Source organism: Rhamphochromis longiceps, linkage group LG16 (assembly GCF_057381845.1).
Source record: "Rhamphochromis longiceps isolate RC_006_pf linkage group LG16, R_longiceps_female_GT1.1, whole genome shotgun sequence".
Classification (NCBI taxonomy): Eukaryota; Metazoa; Chordata; class Actinopteri; order Cichliformes; family Cichlidae; genus Rhamphochromis; species Rhamphochromis longiceps.
This window is the reverse complement of record NC_140572.1, coordinates 4,658,769-4,675,269: the sequence shown is the minus strand read 5'-3', so window position 1 is coordinate 4,675,269 and position 16,501 is coordinate 4,658,769. Positions and strand designations below refer to the sequence as shown.

The 16,501-nt window shown below is 44.8% G+C and overlaps 3 protein-coding genes and 1 long non-coding RNA gene across 7 annotated transcripts in view; 1 reads left to right on the top strand and 3 right to left on the bottom strand.

Moving 5' to 3' along the window:
• LOC146650439 (uncharacterized) overlaps nt 1-3,821 on the bottom strand; it is a 153,374-nt gene extending 149,553 nt beyond the window's left edge. Inside the window, exon 1 of the mRNA XM_085385460.1 lies at nt 3,550-3,821. The gene's annotated coding sequence lies outside the window, so the exon portion shown is untranslated. The remainder of the gene's footprint in view (nt 1-3,549) is intronic.
• Nucleotides 1-16,501, top strand: part of LOC146650428 (uncharacterized) — a 387,448-nt gene that overhangs the window by 100,731 nt on the left and 270,216 nt on the right. The window lies entirely within an intron of this gene.
• Nucleotides 1-16,501, bottom strand: part of LOC146650432 (protein NLRC3-like) — a 241,341-nt gene that overhangs the window by 88,391 nt on the left and 136,449 nt on the right. The window lies entirely within an intron of this gene.
• LOC146650434 (uncharacterized) overlaps nt 8,664-16,501 on the bottom strand; it is a 95,112-nt gene continuing 87,274 nt past the window's right edge. For 3 of the 4 annotated variants that reach the window (XM_085385489.1, XM_085385488.1, XM_085385487.1), the window contains 2 exons: nt 10,123-11,055; nt 8,664-9,797 (listed from right to left, as the gene is read on the bottom strand). In XM_085385489.1, coding sequence (XP_085241615.1) covers nt 9,105-9,797; nt 10,123-11,055 — 1,626 coding nt within the window. In that variant the 3' untranslated portion in view covers nt 8,664-9,104. Of the gene's footprint in view, nt 9,798-10,122; nt 11,056-13,481; nt 13,790-16,501 lie in introns of those variants that run through there. The other variant, XM_085385486.1, reaches the window with a different exon arrangement.

Below are 16,501 nucleotides of genomic sequence, written 5' to 3'. Positions count from 1 at the left end.
AGAACTTTAGATCAGATTACATCGCTGAATCCTTTTTGGACAGGGACTTGTCCCAATAAGTGGCTTTCTCCAGAGCCCATTTTAATGTGGAGAAACCCACCCGCAACGGTTTTCTTCCCGACGTGCAGATCTGCTTAAAGAAAAGAAATTCACAAACAAAAATCAGTGCACTGTTCAAAAAATAAAAATAAAATGAAAAATGACAAATAAACTGAAAAACAAAAGAAAAAATACAAAAGCCCGGTCTTAGGACTTGTCACAAAATGTTCTTTCTCTTATAGGTGAGAAAACACCCGTACTTCAAAAACAAAAACAAAAACAAAACAAAAATCTGCCAGTTTCACTCATTTAAACTCTGGCTGCAAGATTCTGATCACCCTGCTCTCATGTTCCCCAAAATAATACTAATTCAGTCGTCTATGTATCAGTTCTCAACCCACTCAATAAACCAGACAGGATGATGGTAACCGTATTGCCTACTTAAAATTGTGTGTGTGTGTGTGTGTGTGTGTGTGTGTGTGTGTGTGTGTGTGTGTGTGTGTGTGTGTGTGTGTGTGTGTGTGCCCTCACAGAAGGAAGGTCACAAACCAATGATTCTAAAGACAGAACAGAAAGATACAGTTGGAAGATGAATGATTGCGTTTTTATGATGCGTAGTAAAACGACCCCTTCTTCTTCTTCTCTTTGTTGGTGTTGTTCGTGTGCGCGCACGTGTGTGTGTGTGTGTGTGTGTGTGTGTGTGTGTGTGTGTGTGTGTGTGTGTGTGTGTGTGTGTATGCCTTAGAAGTCAAATAATACATTAGCCATACTTAAAAAAACATCTGAATTTCATTTAGAACTGAGATTCTAAGTTGTAAGCAGAAATCTTATGCACAGCCAGAAACATGTTTCCCCACTTTCACAATGCTGAGGTGTCAAATCCACAACCCCCAACAAATGGTTTGTTACACGCGGGTGTGAAGGGCAAGCTTTACTTACACAGCCTCACACACACTAGATTTTTAAAGTTTTTGGGTACAGTGGTTTAGCCACAGATGCAACATCCACTTTTGATAAAGATCCCTCCACCTGTTTATTTCTTAAGAAATTAAGCATCTTTATTAAGCTCTTATTTATAAATGTCTACACAATAATAGACACTGTGTGCTCTGTGACATTATAGTCTTCTACTGCTGCTTCCATCGGTTTGCATTTTAAACTCCCGGCCTTTCAGTTTGTTATGAACGACTTTATATGTTGATGATGAACATCAAGTTCACCAGGGAAGACACAAAGGACAACTGTTTGCCTTTCCTGGACTGCGCCGTGCACATTGAAGAGAACGGCAACCTCAACATCGAAATTTACCGGAAGCCCACACACACGGACCAGTACCTCCTCTTTGACTCCCATCACCCTCTGGAACACAAACTTGGAGTAATTAGGACCCTACACCACCGAGCAGAACATGTTCCCTCTAAGCCTGAAGGAAAAAAGAAGGAACACACACATGTAAAGGAAGCACTCAAAACGTGCGGCTATCCTAAATGGGCGTTTTTAAAGTCAGCAAAGAGGCAAAGAAAAGAAGACCAGACACCAGCGAAGGAGGATAAGAAGGACAGACGCAACAACATTGTCATCCCCTATGTAGCCGGTGTATCAGAAAAACTCAGGAGAGTTTTCTCCAAGCATGACATCCCGGTGCATTTCAGACCCAACAACACGCTCAGACACAAACTGGTTCACCCGAAAGACAAAACGCCAAAACACAAACTTAACAACGTGGTGTTTGCTGTACAGTGCAGCGAGGAATGCTCAGACCTCTACATTGGAGAGACCAAACAGCCACTTCATAAGCGCATGGCACAACACAGAAGAGCCACCTCCACAGGACAAGACTCAGCTGTCCATCTGCATCTTAAGGATAAAGGACACTCTTTGAGGATGCCAATGTTCACATTTTGGACAGAGAGGACAGATGGTTTGAAAGAGGAGTGAAAGAAGCCATCTATGTCCACTGTGAGCGACCATCTTTGAACAGAGGCGGGGTTTACGACACCAACTCTCTGCCATCTATAATCCAGTTTTGAGATCCCTTCCCAGACGCCTTAACGCCCACTCACATCCTGGGCCATCTGACCTCAGGAATTCGCATGACAAGGTGGGGCCAGGTTTCACAATGAACACACCCGAAACTCTGGCTGATTGGGACCCACACCCAGTTTCACACCTTGGCTCAGGCGATTAGAGGATCATCAGGGGGTCCTTTTGTCCCTCTGTGGGGGTCACTCCCACTAGGTTTATATCTGGGACTCTCCACCATTTGACCTTAGAACTGAAGAAGCTTCTCGGATGAGAGGTGAAACGTCTTCAAGTAACTTAAAGAAGTCCAGACGCTTTTCTTTGCAAGCTCCTTTGACTACGATGACCTGGATGACTGAGAACCTTCACAGATATATGAATATAAAACAGTGTGAACAACAAAACATCAGCTTTGGAAACTTTGATGTAAAATTCTGCAATTGTTTTCTCAGATATAGCATAAATCAAACTAACATACATCAGTGTATTATTAATGTGCACACACACACACACACACACACACACACACACACACACACACACACACACACACACACACACACACACACACACACACACACACGTGTTACAATAAACAGCTCTTATGCTTCTGTATGATTCTCAGTGCTTTCCATTTGCGTGTCCACAGGTTGCTGTAAGTGGTGCTTGACTGCAGTTTGCTCTAATTTCAAGTGGTTTGCTGTCACAAAGCCAACAGGAAGTCCGGCCATGGTTGAGCCAACTGAAGATGGGTTGAAGGTGGCGTCCTCGTTTCCTCTGTGAGTGCGAGAGGACAGACAAAGCAAACACCGTTTGGACAGCATTAAAATATTTACACTGATGATTAATGTTGTGTCTTTGCACCTGTAGCGATACATGTTGGAAAATGGAGACTTTAGCCACCAAGACTGACGTGCCTGGAAACTTCCCTGTGAGTACGCCCACAAAGACAGGAAACAGTTTAGCCACCGCGGTTAATCCTCCATCATCATCATCCAGTATTTTTCACATCTTTTCTTCTGCTGTTTCTCTTGTTGTCAGTCACGGGGTTTGTGACTGAAATGCGTGTGGTCGACGGGAAGCCTGACGAGTACGGCCTGAATCATTCCATCAACACCGGACGGAGTGAAACCTTTGTTGAAAACAGATTATATGGTAACGTTGCATTTAGCTTCAGTAAACTGTGAAGTTACAGCAGCAGATTTACATCACGTGGCTTCACAGGAAGTAGTCTGGACCTCAGCGCTGAGGTTCAAGCAGCTCTGCTTGCAGACGGCATCCTTCCTGAAAATGTTCTTCATCTTCCTAAAACCAGAACTTTTACATTGGTGCTGAAGTTCTATATAAAAACAGCCTGAAATACAAAGTGATGTTGTGCACTGATTACCTCACACTTTCCATGTTTCCTTCTACAGAGGAGTGTCCGCCTGAGTGTTTTGTCTGATCTGTTGTTGATCGTCTCATTGACACTGCATGCAGATCTGACACCAGGGCCCTGTTTCAGGAAGCCGGTTTAGAAAACTCAGAGTGAAAAACGATACGCAGGGTTGAGTAACCCCGAACTGTCCAACTCGGAATATTCGGTTTCAGAAAGGCTGATAACAATTAGTTCAGTCAACGCGGAGTTGCTTTAACCCCAAGTTAAGCGCGTGGACGAGGATACATAAAGCCCTGATAAGCGGAGCACAGATTAAGCGAGTCACCATGGAGACGGAGGGAAAGAAGGCGCGGTCAATGTATTTTACAGCGCTTGAGGCCGAAATTCTGATGGCAGCATATGCCGATAACATGCAAATTCCGCGGAAAAAAGTAACACAGCCACAGCTGCAAAAGAAAGGGAGCATGCATGGCAAAACATAGCCGACAGAGTCAATGCGTGAGTGTTAATATAAACATTGATCTAGGGATTTCCACCCATTTAACACGTTATTTTATCATATGTTATTTTATTTGTTATTTTATACATTTTATTTTGTGATGTGATGTGAGCACAGGTGCAACCCAACAGGCCCCAAACGTTCCTGGCAGCAAGTAAAAATGAAATATAAAAATATAGTCCAAACAGGTAAGGTGTAATTGTATTATGAGCCATAGTGCTTGGTCTGTTTGTCCCATGTAAATCAATTGCAGTTAGAGGCTACATTAATTTCCTTTCTGTAAGCACTTATTGAAATTATCTGAGCACATTACAAGTACATATTTGCTTACTCTGTGTGCTCAAATGTGACCCGTTATAGCCAACAGAAAAAAAGCGGAGGCCCGAAAAACAGGTGGGGGTCCTCCACCACCACCACTCACAGAGGCTCAGCAGTTGGCCCTCAGCCAAAACAGTGGGCGCCCTGTGGCCGAAGGCATCTCTGCGGGGACATCCTCTGAGTCAATAACCCCGCAAGACACAAGTGCCTACATAGGGGGTAAATTCAAAATAATACATGATGTGCATACATCCTTTCTTCACAGTCACCTTTGCAGTGCTACTCATTCATTTGATAAACTCTTTACCATAATGGAGTATTTTGTAGTGAAGTTATTTTCCTACTGATTTTGCCTTCCCTCAGTCTTGGTTGTCTTTGAGAGCATAATGACAATGAAGTGTAAGGTGATTGGTATGTTTGTTAATTGCCATTTGGTCCCTTGTAAGTTATAAGTGACCTGTGTAAACCTCATATTCTATCAGTTGATGGTGGTGGTGTACTGCATCTGGTGCAGCCTCCTGTTGAGCCAGACCAACATGCAGTTGTGAGTAATACTCCACAGATTATATGAGTTCACAGTAGAACAGCAATGTTGTTTATTTCTTTACTACAGGAAAATAATGAAGAAACATTGACAGCTGTTACAGAGGAGGAAGCAACAGAGACACTTTATGAGGTTTACATCTTTTAATACTTTGTGTACAGGAAATACAGGCGACCAATAAAGCCAGTTGAACAAAAAATCTGTTTATTCTTCTTTCAACATGTTGAGGTGATGGGTCAAAAGAAATGATTGTGACATATGGTGTCTCTGACTGCTCTTCCATCTTGTATGTCCGTGGGAGGGTCAGGATGTTCATGGTTTGGATCACTGCTGATGTTTGGTTCAGAAGGACAGTGTTCTCCTCTAATTGTGGCAATGTTGTGAAGAATCACACATGCCACAATAATGTCACATGCCCTTTCTGGGGTGACCCTGAGTCTTTGCAGGCACTGGAACCGGGCCTTAAGCATTCCGATAGTCATTTCAACTCTGGCTCTTGTCCTGCAATTAGCCAGATTATATCGCTGCTGTGGGCCCGGTTCAGGGTCAGGGTAAGGGGTAAGCAAATAGGGTAAACATGGATACCCCCTATCACCAAGCAAGTAGCCAGTGGACTCTCCTAAGACAGAAGGATACACTTCAGTTCAAATGTCCCTGAAGCAATTGGTCTTTATATATTTTAAGGTATTCTCAACTCACCATGTCCAAATTTTGTGCTCAGTGTACATTCATGGAATATTTGTGAGTCATGGACAGAGCCTGGCCACTTGGCTTCCACATTTGTGATAATGTTGGCAGCATCATATATGATCTTCACAGTGCAGAGAACACAAATTAGCATCCATTACTATGATGAAATAATTTGTTAGTTTGAAATGCTACAGGGAACTATGTACCTGTACATTAATGCTGTGGAAAGACTTCCTGTTCACATAGTCTCCTTCATTTACTGAAGGAGCAATGATTGGAATGCGAGTGCCATCTGTACAGCCAATCACGCCTGGGAACCCTGAAAATAAATGTAAAATTTAAGTAGTAGTTCAAGTATCACCACATCATAAATTAAGTTTTGGTCATCCTGATACCTGCAATTTTGTGGCATCCCTCTTTGATGAATCTTGTGGGTCTATGACCGGGGAACACCACAAACGAGTACAGGAGACGTTTCAGTGCAACTGTAACATTCCTGACTGCCCGACAGACGGTAGCCTTGGAAACGTGCTCAGCGTCACCAATATTATACAGAAAGCTAATTAGTAAGAGTATTGTTACTCTCCGCAGGAGTAGTCCAGCAGTAGAAATCAGTCCAATAACAAGGTGTGTAACATCTAGCAGGGTGACAGAAAAACCCAGGGTAACTTCTAAGGACCTCAACGTCTCTCTCACATTGTGTTTTTTAAACATGCTTCCATTTGTCACTTCAGTCTTTACTCTGAAATACAGGAAGAGAAATCATGGCTGAAACAATTTCTCATGAAACCAGGGGTGTGGTCCAACAGTCAGTTTGGTGAGGAAGGTTCCTAACTGAGAGAAGTGACCCAGCTGGCCCCAGGGAGGGGTTACCTGCCCCTCCCTTCCTTCCCTCCCCATCTCCAGCTGCCTCCCTCTTCCCGCTCCTCCACAACCACCCACACATGCAGGGCCTTGGAGTGGGGGTATGTCACCAGGGTGCAGAGGAGGATACCCCCCCCCCGTCCCCTTCTGGCTGCCTCTGCCTCAATTTTATCCCACATCTTAGACATTCACATTATTCACACTCTCATTACACATACATATAGGATCTTGGGGGTGGGCACAATCACGGAGTCCAAATCACCATCAGGGTGTATACCTCACCCCTGACGTCGTTGCCCACCTCTCAATTTTAAATACACTTAGTCATTGAGGGTTAGCAGGAGGGACTATGCGCTTACCTGCTGCTCCTTGGCAGGTAGCTCCATGCCCTCCTGGGTTTTAATTGCACCTTAGAACACATATGCATCAACACTACAATGAGCGGGTGGAGGGAGGTTTGGAGTCTTCTCCCACCCCCATTCTCTGCGGCCTGCTGGAGCGGGAGGGCTAGTAGGAGGAGTTGGCCGTCCGACTGCGGTCTGGGGTGTGGGGCCTCCCTGCTGCTGCGGAGTCGGGGTGGTCTGCCTCTCCCCACCGCAGGGAAAAGGGTAACACCACCTGGGTCTGGGTGCAATTCCCCCCTCCAGGGGCAAGGGTACCTAGACCCGGATTGTAGAGTACGCTTGGGGAGTGTGATTGTGTGTACAGCGTCTCTTTATGTCTGTCTCCACGTTGGTTGAGTGTGGAGTGAGTGCATATGAGAGCATGAGGGTGGGAATGGATGTTTGTGTCTGTGTGTGCCTGTATGTCTGTGTCTATATGTCAGGTTGGGTATCAGACGCCACCTCTCTGGGGACACCTCAGGCCCTCCAAGGTTTGGAGGCCTATCTCCACCCACCGCCACTTCCCCTGCCGGTGGCGGACTCCCTCAGGTGTCGGTGTGTTGGTGGTTCTTTGTGTCTGGGGGTGGGCGTCCGGGTACACACCGGCTCACTCCTTGGCGGCCGCTTGTCGGGGCCTGGGGCCTGGGGCTCGCTCGGGCCCCCTTTGGAGGTGGGGTGCCCCCGGCCTCTCGGCCTAGGGCTCGGTCACTCAGGCGCAGCTGGGGGCCGGCGGAGCTCACGGGCGCGTCACTGCAACCCCCCCTGGCTTCTGCTCCGCGGCTGCTGAGTGAGCCCTCATCTGGGACTCTCCTCAGCTCTTACTGGAACAGTGGCGCGGCTGCCCCTCTGTTGGTCTTCCATGGTCTTTTGTGTTCTGGGGGCCTCTGGATGTCTGGAGTTTTGATCTCCTCCATACCCGCTTCACACCCTGGAGGACGGGGCTGAGGCCCCCCCCACACTCCCTAGCAGATCATTACATGGAGAAACCTTTGGAATGCAAGCATGCTGATCCACACAGGTATGCACACATGGGTATTCACAGACGCGGACTAAAGCTTTCTTGGCTGCTGCCTCAAAGCACACTGTGCGCTGTCTATCTTGCGTGCTGCACAATATTGTTTATTACTTAGTAAATACTGATATCTATGACTAGCTAGTTTATTGTGATGGTGCTTTGTTTTCTCTATTATTATGTTGCTCTTTGTTGTTTGCTGTCTCCTCTGTTTGTTTGTTTGTTTGTTTGTTTTTTTTTTCTCCATACAGGTGACCCAGGAGTTTTTTTTTTTTTGTCTCTCTTCCCCCCCCTTCTCACCGTCTCTTCTCCCCTTTGGTTTTCTTTCTTTCTCTCCCCCTCTCTCTCTCATTCATTCCCCCTGTCCTATTTATTAAAAAAAAAAAAAAAAAAAATGACAAAGGATGAACTGAAGCTCTGCCATCACGTAATGTCGCATACTGCTGTTTCTGATGTCATTTAGAAAAAAAAAAAAAAAAAAAAAAAAAAAAAGAGAGAAGTGACCCAGAAGTATCTGTGTAGCAGCCACAATGAATCCAGACCATGAGCTTTATTAACTGATCAAAGTCTCTTCTTTCATCTTCTGCATCATTCAGTTTGCATTGGTAATGCCCATTATTGTAATGCTTTTTTAAGACCAGCAAAACTTTATTTCACTTTGGGTTAGCTGGGATAAGTGATGGATGGAGGGAATTTTACTTCAGCCACAGAAATCCTAAACAGGAAGGAGGAGCAGAGTTACAGTGGATCACTATCCAGCAGGGAAACAAGGTTTATTTCAATTTCTTGGCCATGAGTGAGATTTACTGAGTGGGCAAATTAGGGAGACGACACCATCAGATCCCGAGCCCTCCATGTGTTAATCAAGAGACGGCTGCTGTGCTACATCCATAAATAATGAATAAATTAGGAGCTAAAGCTGAAAGGACAGTTTATTTGTACCATCTTCACGTGAACACATTCAAGAACATCACAGATGAAGAAACATTAAAAACTTCCACACTACATAAAGCAAGAAAAATAGTTTTTCTTTCAGGTGGTTTCAGAAAAACAGAAACATCAACATCTCCAAGACTCTCTTTGAAAGAACTAAAAACCTTTGTTCTCATGGTCCAATCATGAGTGAACTCCCTGATGAAGCCTTGTGTGCTAAAACATGTCAGAGTTTTAAAGGTTAAACATGAGTTTCCAAAACGTTTTGCTGGAGAACAATGAACTATTTGACTGAGTTTCAATCATTTACAGACGAGCAAAACCAGGACAGAGAAAAAAGGACAAAACTGACTCAGTAAAACAACAGAAAAGAAGATCCCATGTAGATCTGTATTATGTAGAAGTTCAGCCCAGCAACCAGTTCAGTTCAACACAAGTTTAAATGATTCTATCTGAAGTCTGTGGAGCCTGATCTCAAGCTTTTTGAGTCTGACACAGAAACCAGAGGATCTTTCTGTGTCTTCAGATTCACTGTGATCCAGTGATGGGAGTGATTTCAGCCCTGAGTGATCACGCTGATGTTTGCACAGAGCAGACAATGAGGTGAATGTTTGGGCACATTGGTAACAGTGAAACAGTTTATTAGTAACGTGGGATCGTTTGTGTGCAGAGTATGATCTGAGATTCCTGAAGCTCTTGTCACACTGGTCACAGCTGTAGTTTCCTTCCATGTGTCCACGTTCATGAATGTTACGATTACCTGAATGTGAGAAGCTTCTGTCACAGTGTCTGCACTTGTGTGGTTTCTCTCCTGTGTGGACTCCTTTGTGTGATTTAAGCTGACCTGCAGTGGTGAAGGATGACCCACACTGATCACAGAGGTGCTTTTTAACCCCACTGTGAATCAGTTCATGTTTTTTTAACTCACTTGGTGTGGTGAAGCTTCTCCCACATTCTTTGCAGTATTTCAGTTTGTCTCCAGTGTGTCTACGTTGATGTACTTTTAGGGTATTTTGCCGACTGAAAGTTTTTCCACAGAGGTCACAATGAAAGTCTTTCCCACCACCACAGTGATGACAGGGTTGAGAACTGGATCCATCTGTGTCGCTCTGCTTCTAAACAAAGACACAAAGACAGTGTAAGTCAGTCCTTCAACATTTGTATCCTGAACGTCGCCTGAAATAAAGAGCATCTCTGCAGACGTCCAACTACATTTGACTGTTTCAGTTAACACACTCAGTTTACTGGGCTGCAATAACTACAATACTACCACCATAATACTACAGTAATACTAAAATCATAACTGAAAGGAAAATCTGAATAATCACTCAGAGCTGCTTTTCCATGCAGTAGAATTGCTAACATGCTAACACAGTTTAATGAGCAGAGTTGTTCCAAACAGTCAGGCTAAAATGACAAGATAACAATATAAATACATACCTCACAGTAGCTGCACTTGTAGAGTCTCTTTCTGGTGTGGATCTGTTGGTGTCGTCTCAGGTCATGTGGAGCTTTAAAAGTCTTCTCACACAGGTCACATTGATAAGGTCTCTCCTCAGTGTGGGTAAACATGTGTTGTTGTAAGTGTGCGTCTGTTGTAAAGTATTTGCCACACTGTTCACAGCAGTACACATCATGTCTGGTGTGAATGCGTAGGTGTGTATTTCGGTTCCCTCTCTGGCTGAAAGTTTTTCCACAGATGTCACAGCTGTATGCCTTAATTCCAGAGTGGGTAACTAGATGGTTCTGTAAGGTGCTACTGTCAGTAAAAGCTCTGCCACACTGATCACAGCTGTACGCTTTAACTCCACTGTGGATGAGTTGGTGTTGTTTTAGGTAACGCTTCAAGGAAAAAGACTTTCCACACAAGTCACAGCTGAACGGTCTCTCTCCAGTGTGGATGACCTGATGCTGTTTTAGTGAAGCCTTCTCAGTAAAACCCATCCCACACTCGTCACAGCTGTATGCCTTAATTCCAGAGTGGGTAACTAGATGCCTCTGTAAGTGGCTACTGCGAGTAAAAGCTCTGCCACACTGATCACAGCTGTATGGCTTAATTCCAGAGTGGGTAACTAGATGACTCTGTAAGTGGCTACTGCGAGTAAAAGCTCTGCCACACTGATCACAGCTGTACGCTTTAACTCCACTGTGGATGAGTTGGTGTTGTTTTAGGTAACCCTTCAAGGAAAAAGAATTTCCACACAAGTCACAGCTGAACGGTCTCTCTCCAGTGTGGATGACCTGATGCCGTTTTAGTTTAGCCCTCAGAGTAAAACCCTTCCCACACTCGTCACAGGTGTGTTTTTTCTCTCCCTTTCTTCTGTGAGGTTTGTCGGCCTCCTGAGAGCGCTGACTTCTGGCTCCATGTTGGTCCTGCAGTGACAGAGATACAAACAGAGGCAGTGAGTGAAATGCAGTCGTGGAACAAACTCAACCTTCAAACTCCATTAACACTAGTTTTAAACCTGAAGGTGGAGCGTGGCACCAAACACCTTAAAGGTCTCTTATCCCCACCTGCTGGTAGTTCTAACACATTACATCCAACCTGCTGTTAAAGATAATTCATGACTGTTCAAACACTAAAATCATGCCCATCCCTCCTGATTGTACACACACACACACACACACACACACACACACACACACACACACACTCTATTTTATAATTTAGATTATTTTGTTGTTTCCTATTACATATTTCTATAATTTGTATAGATTTATACAGAATTATTCAGTGATAATAAATCCTATGTTTGTTTATTCTAAAGGAACCCCGTTAGCTTCCACAACAGATGTTGCTCGTCTTCCGTCAAATACTCACATAAAATATTACACAATAAAGTGGATTCAAGATATCCACATAATTTCACTCTTACATCCACAGTGAGGTTTCACAATTGTTCAAATATAAGCAATCAATAATAATAATAATAATATCAATAACATTGAGGCACATTACACAAATTTCAAAAACAAATCATGTCTTACAATATTTACAACAACTAAAAGCTCTGTAAATCGGCTTTTAAGTGTTCATTGAAGTTTTGAATAATTCTCTAATTTTTTAAGGCAACTTATTCCACTTAAAAGTTGCTCTAAATGTAACAGTTTTACAAAACGTTACTTTTAACTCGAGCATTTACTAAATTGCAGCTTGTTGAAAACTGTGTAATATGATGATGTATTTCATCTGGATACTGCAGCTGAGCAGAATAAATGTGGTGTGTTTAACAGAATTGCTTTCTTTAGAACTACAAGTAAGCCATAGAATATTTTAGCCTGTACAGGAAGCCAAGAAAGGTTATTATGCATTTTATCAATATTAGTATAGTATGAACATCTTCACACTAATCTGGACGCCTTATTCTGGACTAACTGAAGTCTGTTAAGATCTGTCTTATTAGCTGCTGACCAAATGATTGAACAATACTCCAGATGAGACATTACTAGTGCATTAATGACATCTTTCATAATGAAGAAGTGATACACAAAGAGCATTTCATAGCCATAGCTATGCCTTGTCGGCAGTTATGTGACATTAGTGATGTTTGTACTTTCAGCGTTAACTTGGTTTTAAAGCCTTTAAAATATACGCCGTTCAATAGTCGACCTTAATCTGACAGAGAATGTGATGATTTTGTGGATAATTAAAGTCAGTCATATATCCACAAACACAACAAGCTGAAAGTCAGTGATGCTGCTCGGTTTGCAGTCCTGAACATCACGGCACAAGCAGGATTCACTGCACTGTTAATGTTAGCTGTGTTATATTGCTGCCTCTGTTCGGTGGTGTCGAGCCAAACGCACTTTAACGTGTGTTTGAACGAGCTGACGGTTCACTCGTTAAGCTGAAAGAAAGATGCTTTAATCACAGCAGTCACACATGTGTCCACTGCACCATCTGGAACTCTTCTTGTTTACACTCGTAATAACACAAACACTAAATCCTGCTTCTCTGGTGCTGTTGTGTAGCAGTGTGTACACCTGAGACTGTCACCTGTCTGTCTGTCCTGCACTCTCTCTCTGTTTCTTTCTCTCTGATTGTGGAATAAAAGTATGAACATGTGTTTATAAGTTACACTTGTGTTTGAATCCTGCAGCTTATCACACATTTGATTTCCATGTGTGACGACTGCAAGTGTCCAGAGTGAGGACAGACTGAGGGACCCACTGCTGCACATCATCTGTGAGGCTTTGCAGCCCTGATGAATCAGTCTTATTAGGTAATGTTCAAATAATGTGATCATCCCAGTGTTTTCAGTGTGGGAGAAAGTACTCAGGGCCTTCAAGTTACACACTATGAAAGGCAGCAACAAGTTTAATGTTCAGAAACCTAAAGTCTGTATCAGCAGCAGAATGGAGCTAAAAATAAATGTTGGTTTCAGTTCTATGAAGCTTTGAGTATTTTGGATCAGTAGCACTGCTGTGTTTGTTGCATCATATTGCTGTAACTGTTTATATGCTTTATATATTCTGAGCTAAGTTGATCTATAGTGTTACATCATATTCTATAAGGATGTTATGTGTTTGTAGACTTTCTGCCCAGTTTGACCCATTTAGCAGAAGTCAGCCTGTTTAAGGCTCTGATATCTATTCTGTGTGACTTAAAGCAGTTATGACATGGTCTGATTTTCTCACCCAATAAAGGAATATTTCATATATCAGTCTACTCTTCATTCTATCAGACACAGTTATCACACCACAGTTATCACCCCACTTCCCCTGCCGGTGGCAGACTCCCTCGGGTGTCGGTGCGTTGGTGGTTCTTTGTATCTGGGGGTGGGCGTCCGGGTACACACCGGCTCACTCCTTGGCGGCCGCTTATTGGGGCTCGCTCGGGCCATTTCAGAGGTGGGGTGCCCCCGGCCTCTCGGCCTGGGGCTCAGTCACTCAGGCACAGCTGGCTGCCGGCGGAGCTCACGGGCGCGTCACTGCAACTCCCCCTGGCTTCTGCTCCGCGGCTGCTGAATGAGCCCTCATCTGGGACTCTCCTTAGCTCTTACTGGGACAGTGGCACAGCTTCCCCTCTGTGGGTCTTCCTTGGTCTCTTGTGTTCTGGGGGCCTCTGGATGTCTGGAGTTTTGATCTCCTCCATACCTGCTTGATACCATAAAGGACAGGGCTGTGGCTCCCCACACTCCTTTCATGGCAAGGCCATGAAATTCAAATTCAAATTTTATTTGTCACGTACACAGTCATACACAGTACGATATGTAGTGAAATGCTTGGACAACTGCTCGTGACCTAAAGAAAACAAAAAAGGAAAAGGCTATGAATAAGATAGGAAATAAATATGAAAAATTAAAAAGGGTAAATTTAACTAGGAAGGAATAAAATATAAATTAAGGTTAAAAATGAAATAACTGTACAACACAAATTAGAATGAAGGGTAAATTTAACTGGGAAGAATAAGATAAAATATATAAATTAAAGTTGAAAATAAAATAACTGTACAACAAAATACACAATACACAATATAGAACTATATAAGAATGTATGAAGAAATCTAAATATAAATAAATATATACACAATAACAGCAGCTGTACAAGTATTAACTGGAAATGAAGAATATAGTGACCAGTGTTGTGCAAAACCAAAGTCCAGAATGTCCAGTGTGTGTAAGAACTGTATGTGTGGGTCAGTACTGTGTGGTGGTGTGATTGAGAGACCGTATCGCCTGCGGGAAGAAGCTCCTCCTCAGTCTCTCTGTGTTGGTCTTCAGGGAGCGGAATCGCTTTCCTGACCTCAACAGAGAGAACAGTCTGTTGTTGGGATGGCTGAGGTCCTTCACGATCTTCCTGGCCTTGGTCCAGCACCGCCTGCTGTAGATTGAGTGCAGGTCAGGGAGCTCGGAGCGGATGGTGCGCTCAGCTGACCGCACAACCCTCTGTAGAGCTCGTCTGTCCTGCATGGTGCTGTTCCCGAACCAGGTTAAGATGTTTCCCGCCAGGATGCTCTCTATGGTGCACGAGTAAAAGTTCCTGAGCACCTTGGAGGGCAGTTGGAAGTCTCTCAAGCGTCTGAGGTGGTAGAGACGCTGTCGGGCCTTTTTCACCACGGTGTTGATGTGACAGGACCATGACAGGTCCTGCGTGATGTGAACTCCGAGGTATTTGAAGCTGTCCACTCTCTCCACTGGGCACTCGTTGATGACGGGGGTCTGGTAGTTCCTCTCCTGCTTAGTGCTGAAGTCCACTATCAGCTCCTTTGTCTTACTGACGTTTAGAAGGAGGTTGTTCCCCTGGCACCAGTTCTCCAGATTCCTAATCTCCTTCAGGTAGGCCGTCTCGTTGTTATCAGAGATCAGGCCCACCACGACGGTGTCGTCAGCAAACTTGATGATGGTGGTGGAGCTGGTAGTGGCCACACAGTCATATGTGTACAAAGAGTACAGCAGGGGGCTCAGAACACACCCCTGGGGGGCTCCAGTGCTGAGAGTGGTGGAGGCTGAGACATGTCCGCCCATCCTTACTGCCTGTGGTCTGCCAGTTAGGAAGTTGGAGATCCACTGACACATAGATGAGCTGAGTCCCAGATGCTCCAGCTTGGTGGTGAGTGTGGAGGGAATTATGGTGTTAAATGCAGAGCTGTAGTCTATGAAGAGCATTTTAACATAATTCCCCCTTCTAGTGTCCAAGTGAGTGAGTGATGTGTGGAGGAGATGAGAGATGGCATCGTCTGTGGAACGATTTGGACGGTAAGCGAACTGTAGTGGGTCCAGTGTGTCTGGTAGTGAAGAAATGATGAAGTCTCTGACCAGGCGTTCAAAGCACTTCATCACTACTGAGGTGAGGGCTACAGGGCGATAGTCATTGAGAGAAGCAGGGTGGGGTTTCTTCGGGACAGGAACAATGATGGACTCTTTGAAGCATGTGGGGATCACCGACTGAGATAAAGAGATGTTGAATATCTCAGTGAACACAGGAGCTAGCTGGTATGCGCAGTCTCTGAGGATACGACCTGGGATGCCGTCTGGTCCTGCTGCTTTCCTGGTGTTCACTCTCTTGAAGGCTCTCCTTACTTCATGCTCGGAGATGACGAGCACGTTTCCGGTGCTGGCAGTATCTTCCTGTCTGCAGCCGTTAGCGCCGCTAACACAAGCATTGTTGGAGACCTTAGCTGCAGCCTCGAAGCGAGCATAGAAAGTGTTCAGCTCGTCTGCCAGAGTCACGGCCGCGTTCGTCATACCGGTTGTTGGTGCTTTATAGTCCGTTATTGTCCTTAGTCCCCGCCACAGGCTCCTAGAGTCACTCTGTTGGAGTTGTGACTCTAGTTTCCTCCCGTAGCGCTGCTTCGCCTCTTTCACCGCCCTCCGCACGTTATATGACGCGGCTTTGTACGGGTCCATGTCCCCCGTCATGAGTCCCGTGTTGTAGGCAGCGGTGCGGGATCTCAGAGCGTCGCGGATGGTTTTATCCACCCACGGCTTCTGGTTGGGAAACGTTGTGATAGTCTTTGTCTCCACGGTATCATCCGCTAGTTTCCCGATGAATCCCACAACCGCTTCCGTAAACACGTTGACGTCATCGTCGGAGCTGTTTCTGAACATGCCCCAGTCTGCGTCATCGAGTGCGTCCTGTAACGCGGCCACCGATTGATCCGTCCAGCGCGCGACCTTCCTCTGAACCGGAACTTCCTGTTTCAGCCTTTGTTTGTATTTTGGCATGAGGAAGATGGCGGCGTGATCAGATTTGCCAAACGGGGGGCGGGATTGTGCCTTGTAGCCGTCCTTGACCGTAGTGTAGCAGTGGTCCAGTGTCCTTTCACCCCTGGTGGGGCAGGTGATGTGTTGATAAAAGTTCGGTGCTGCGCGTTTGA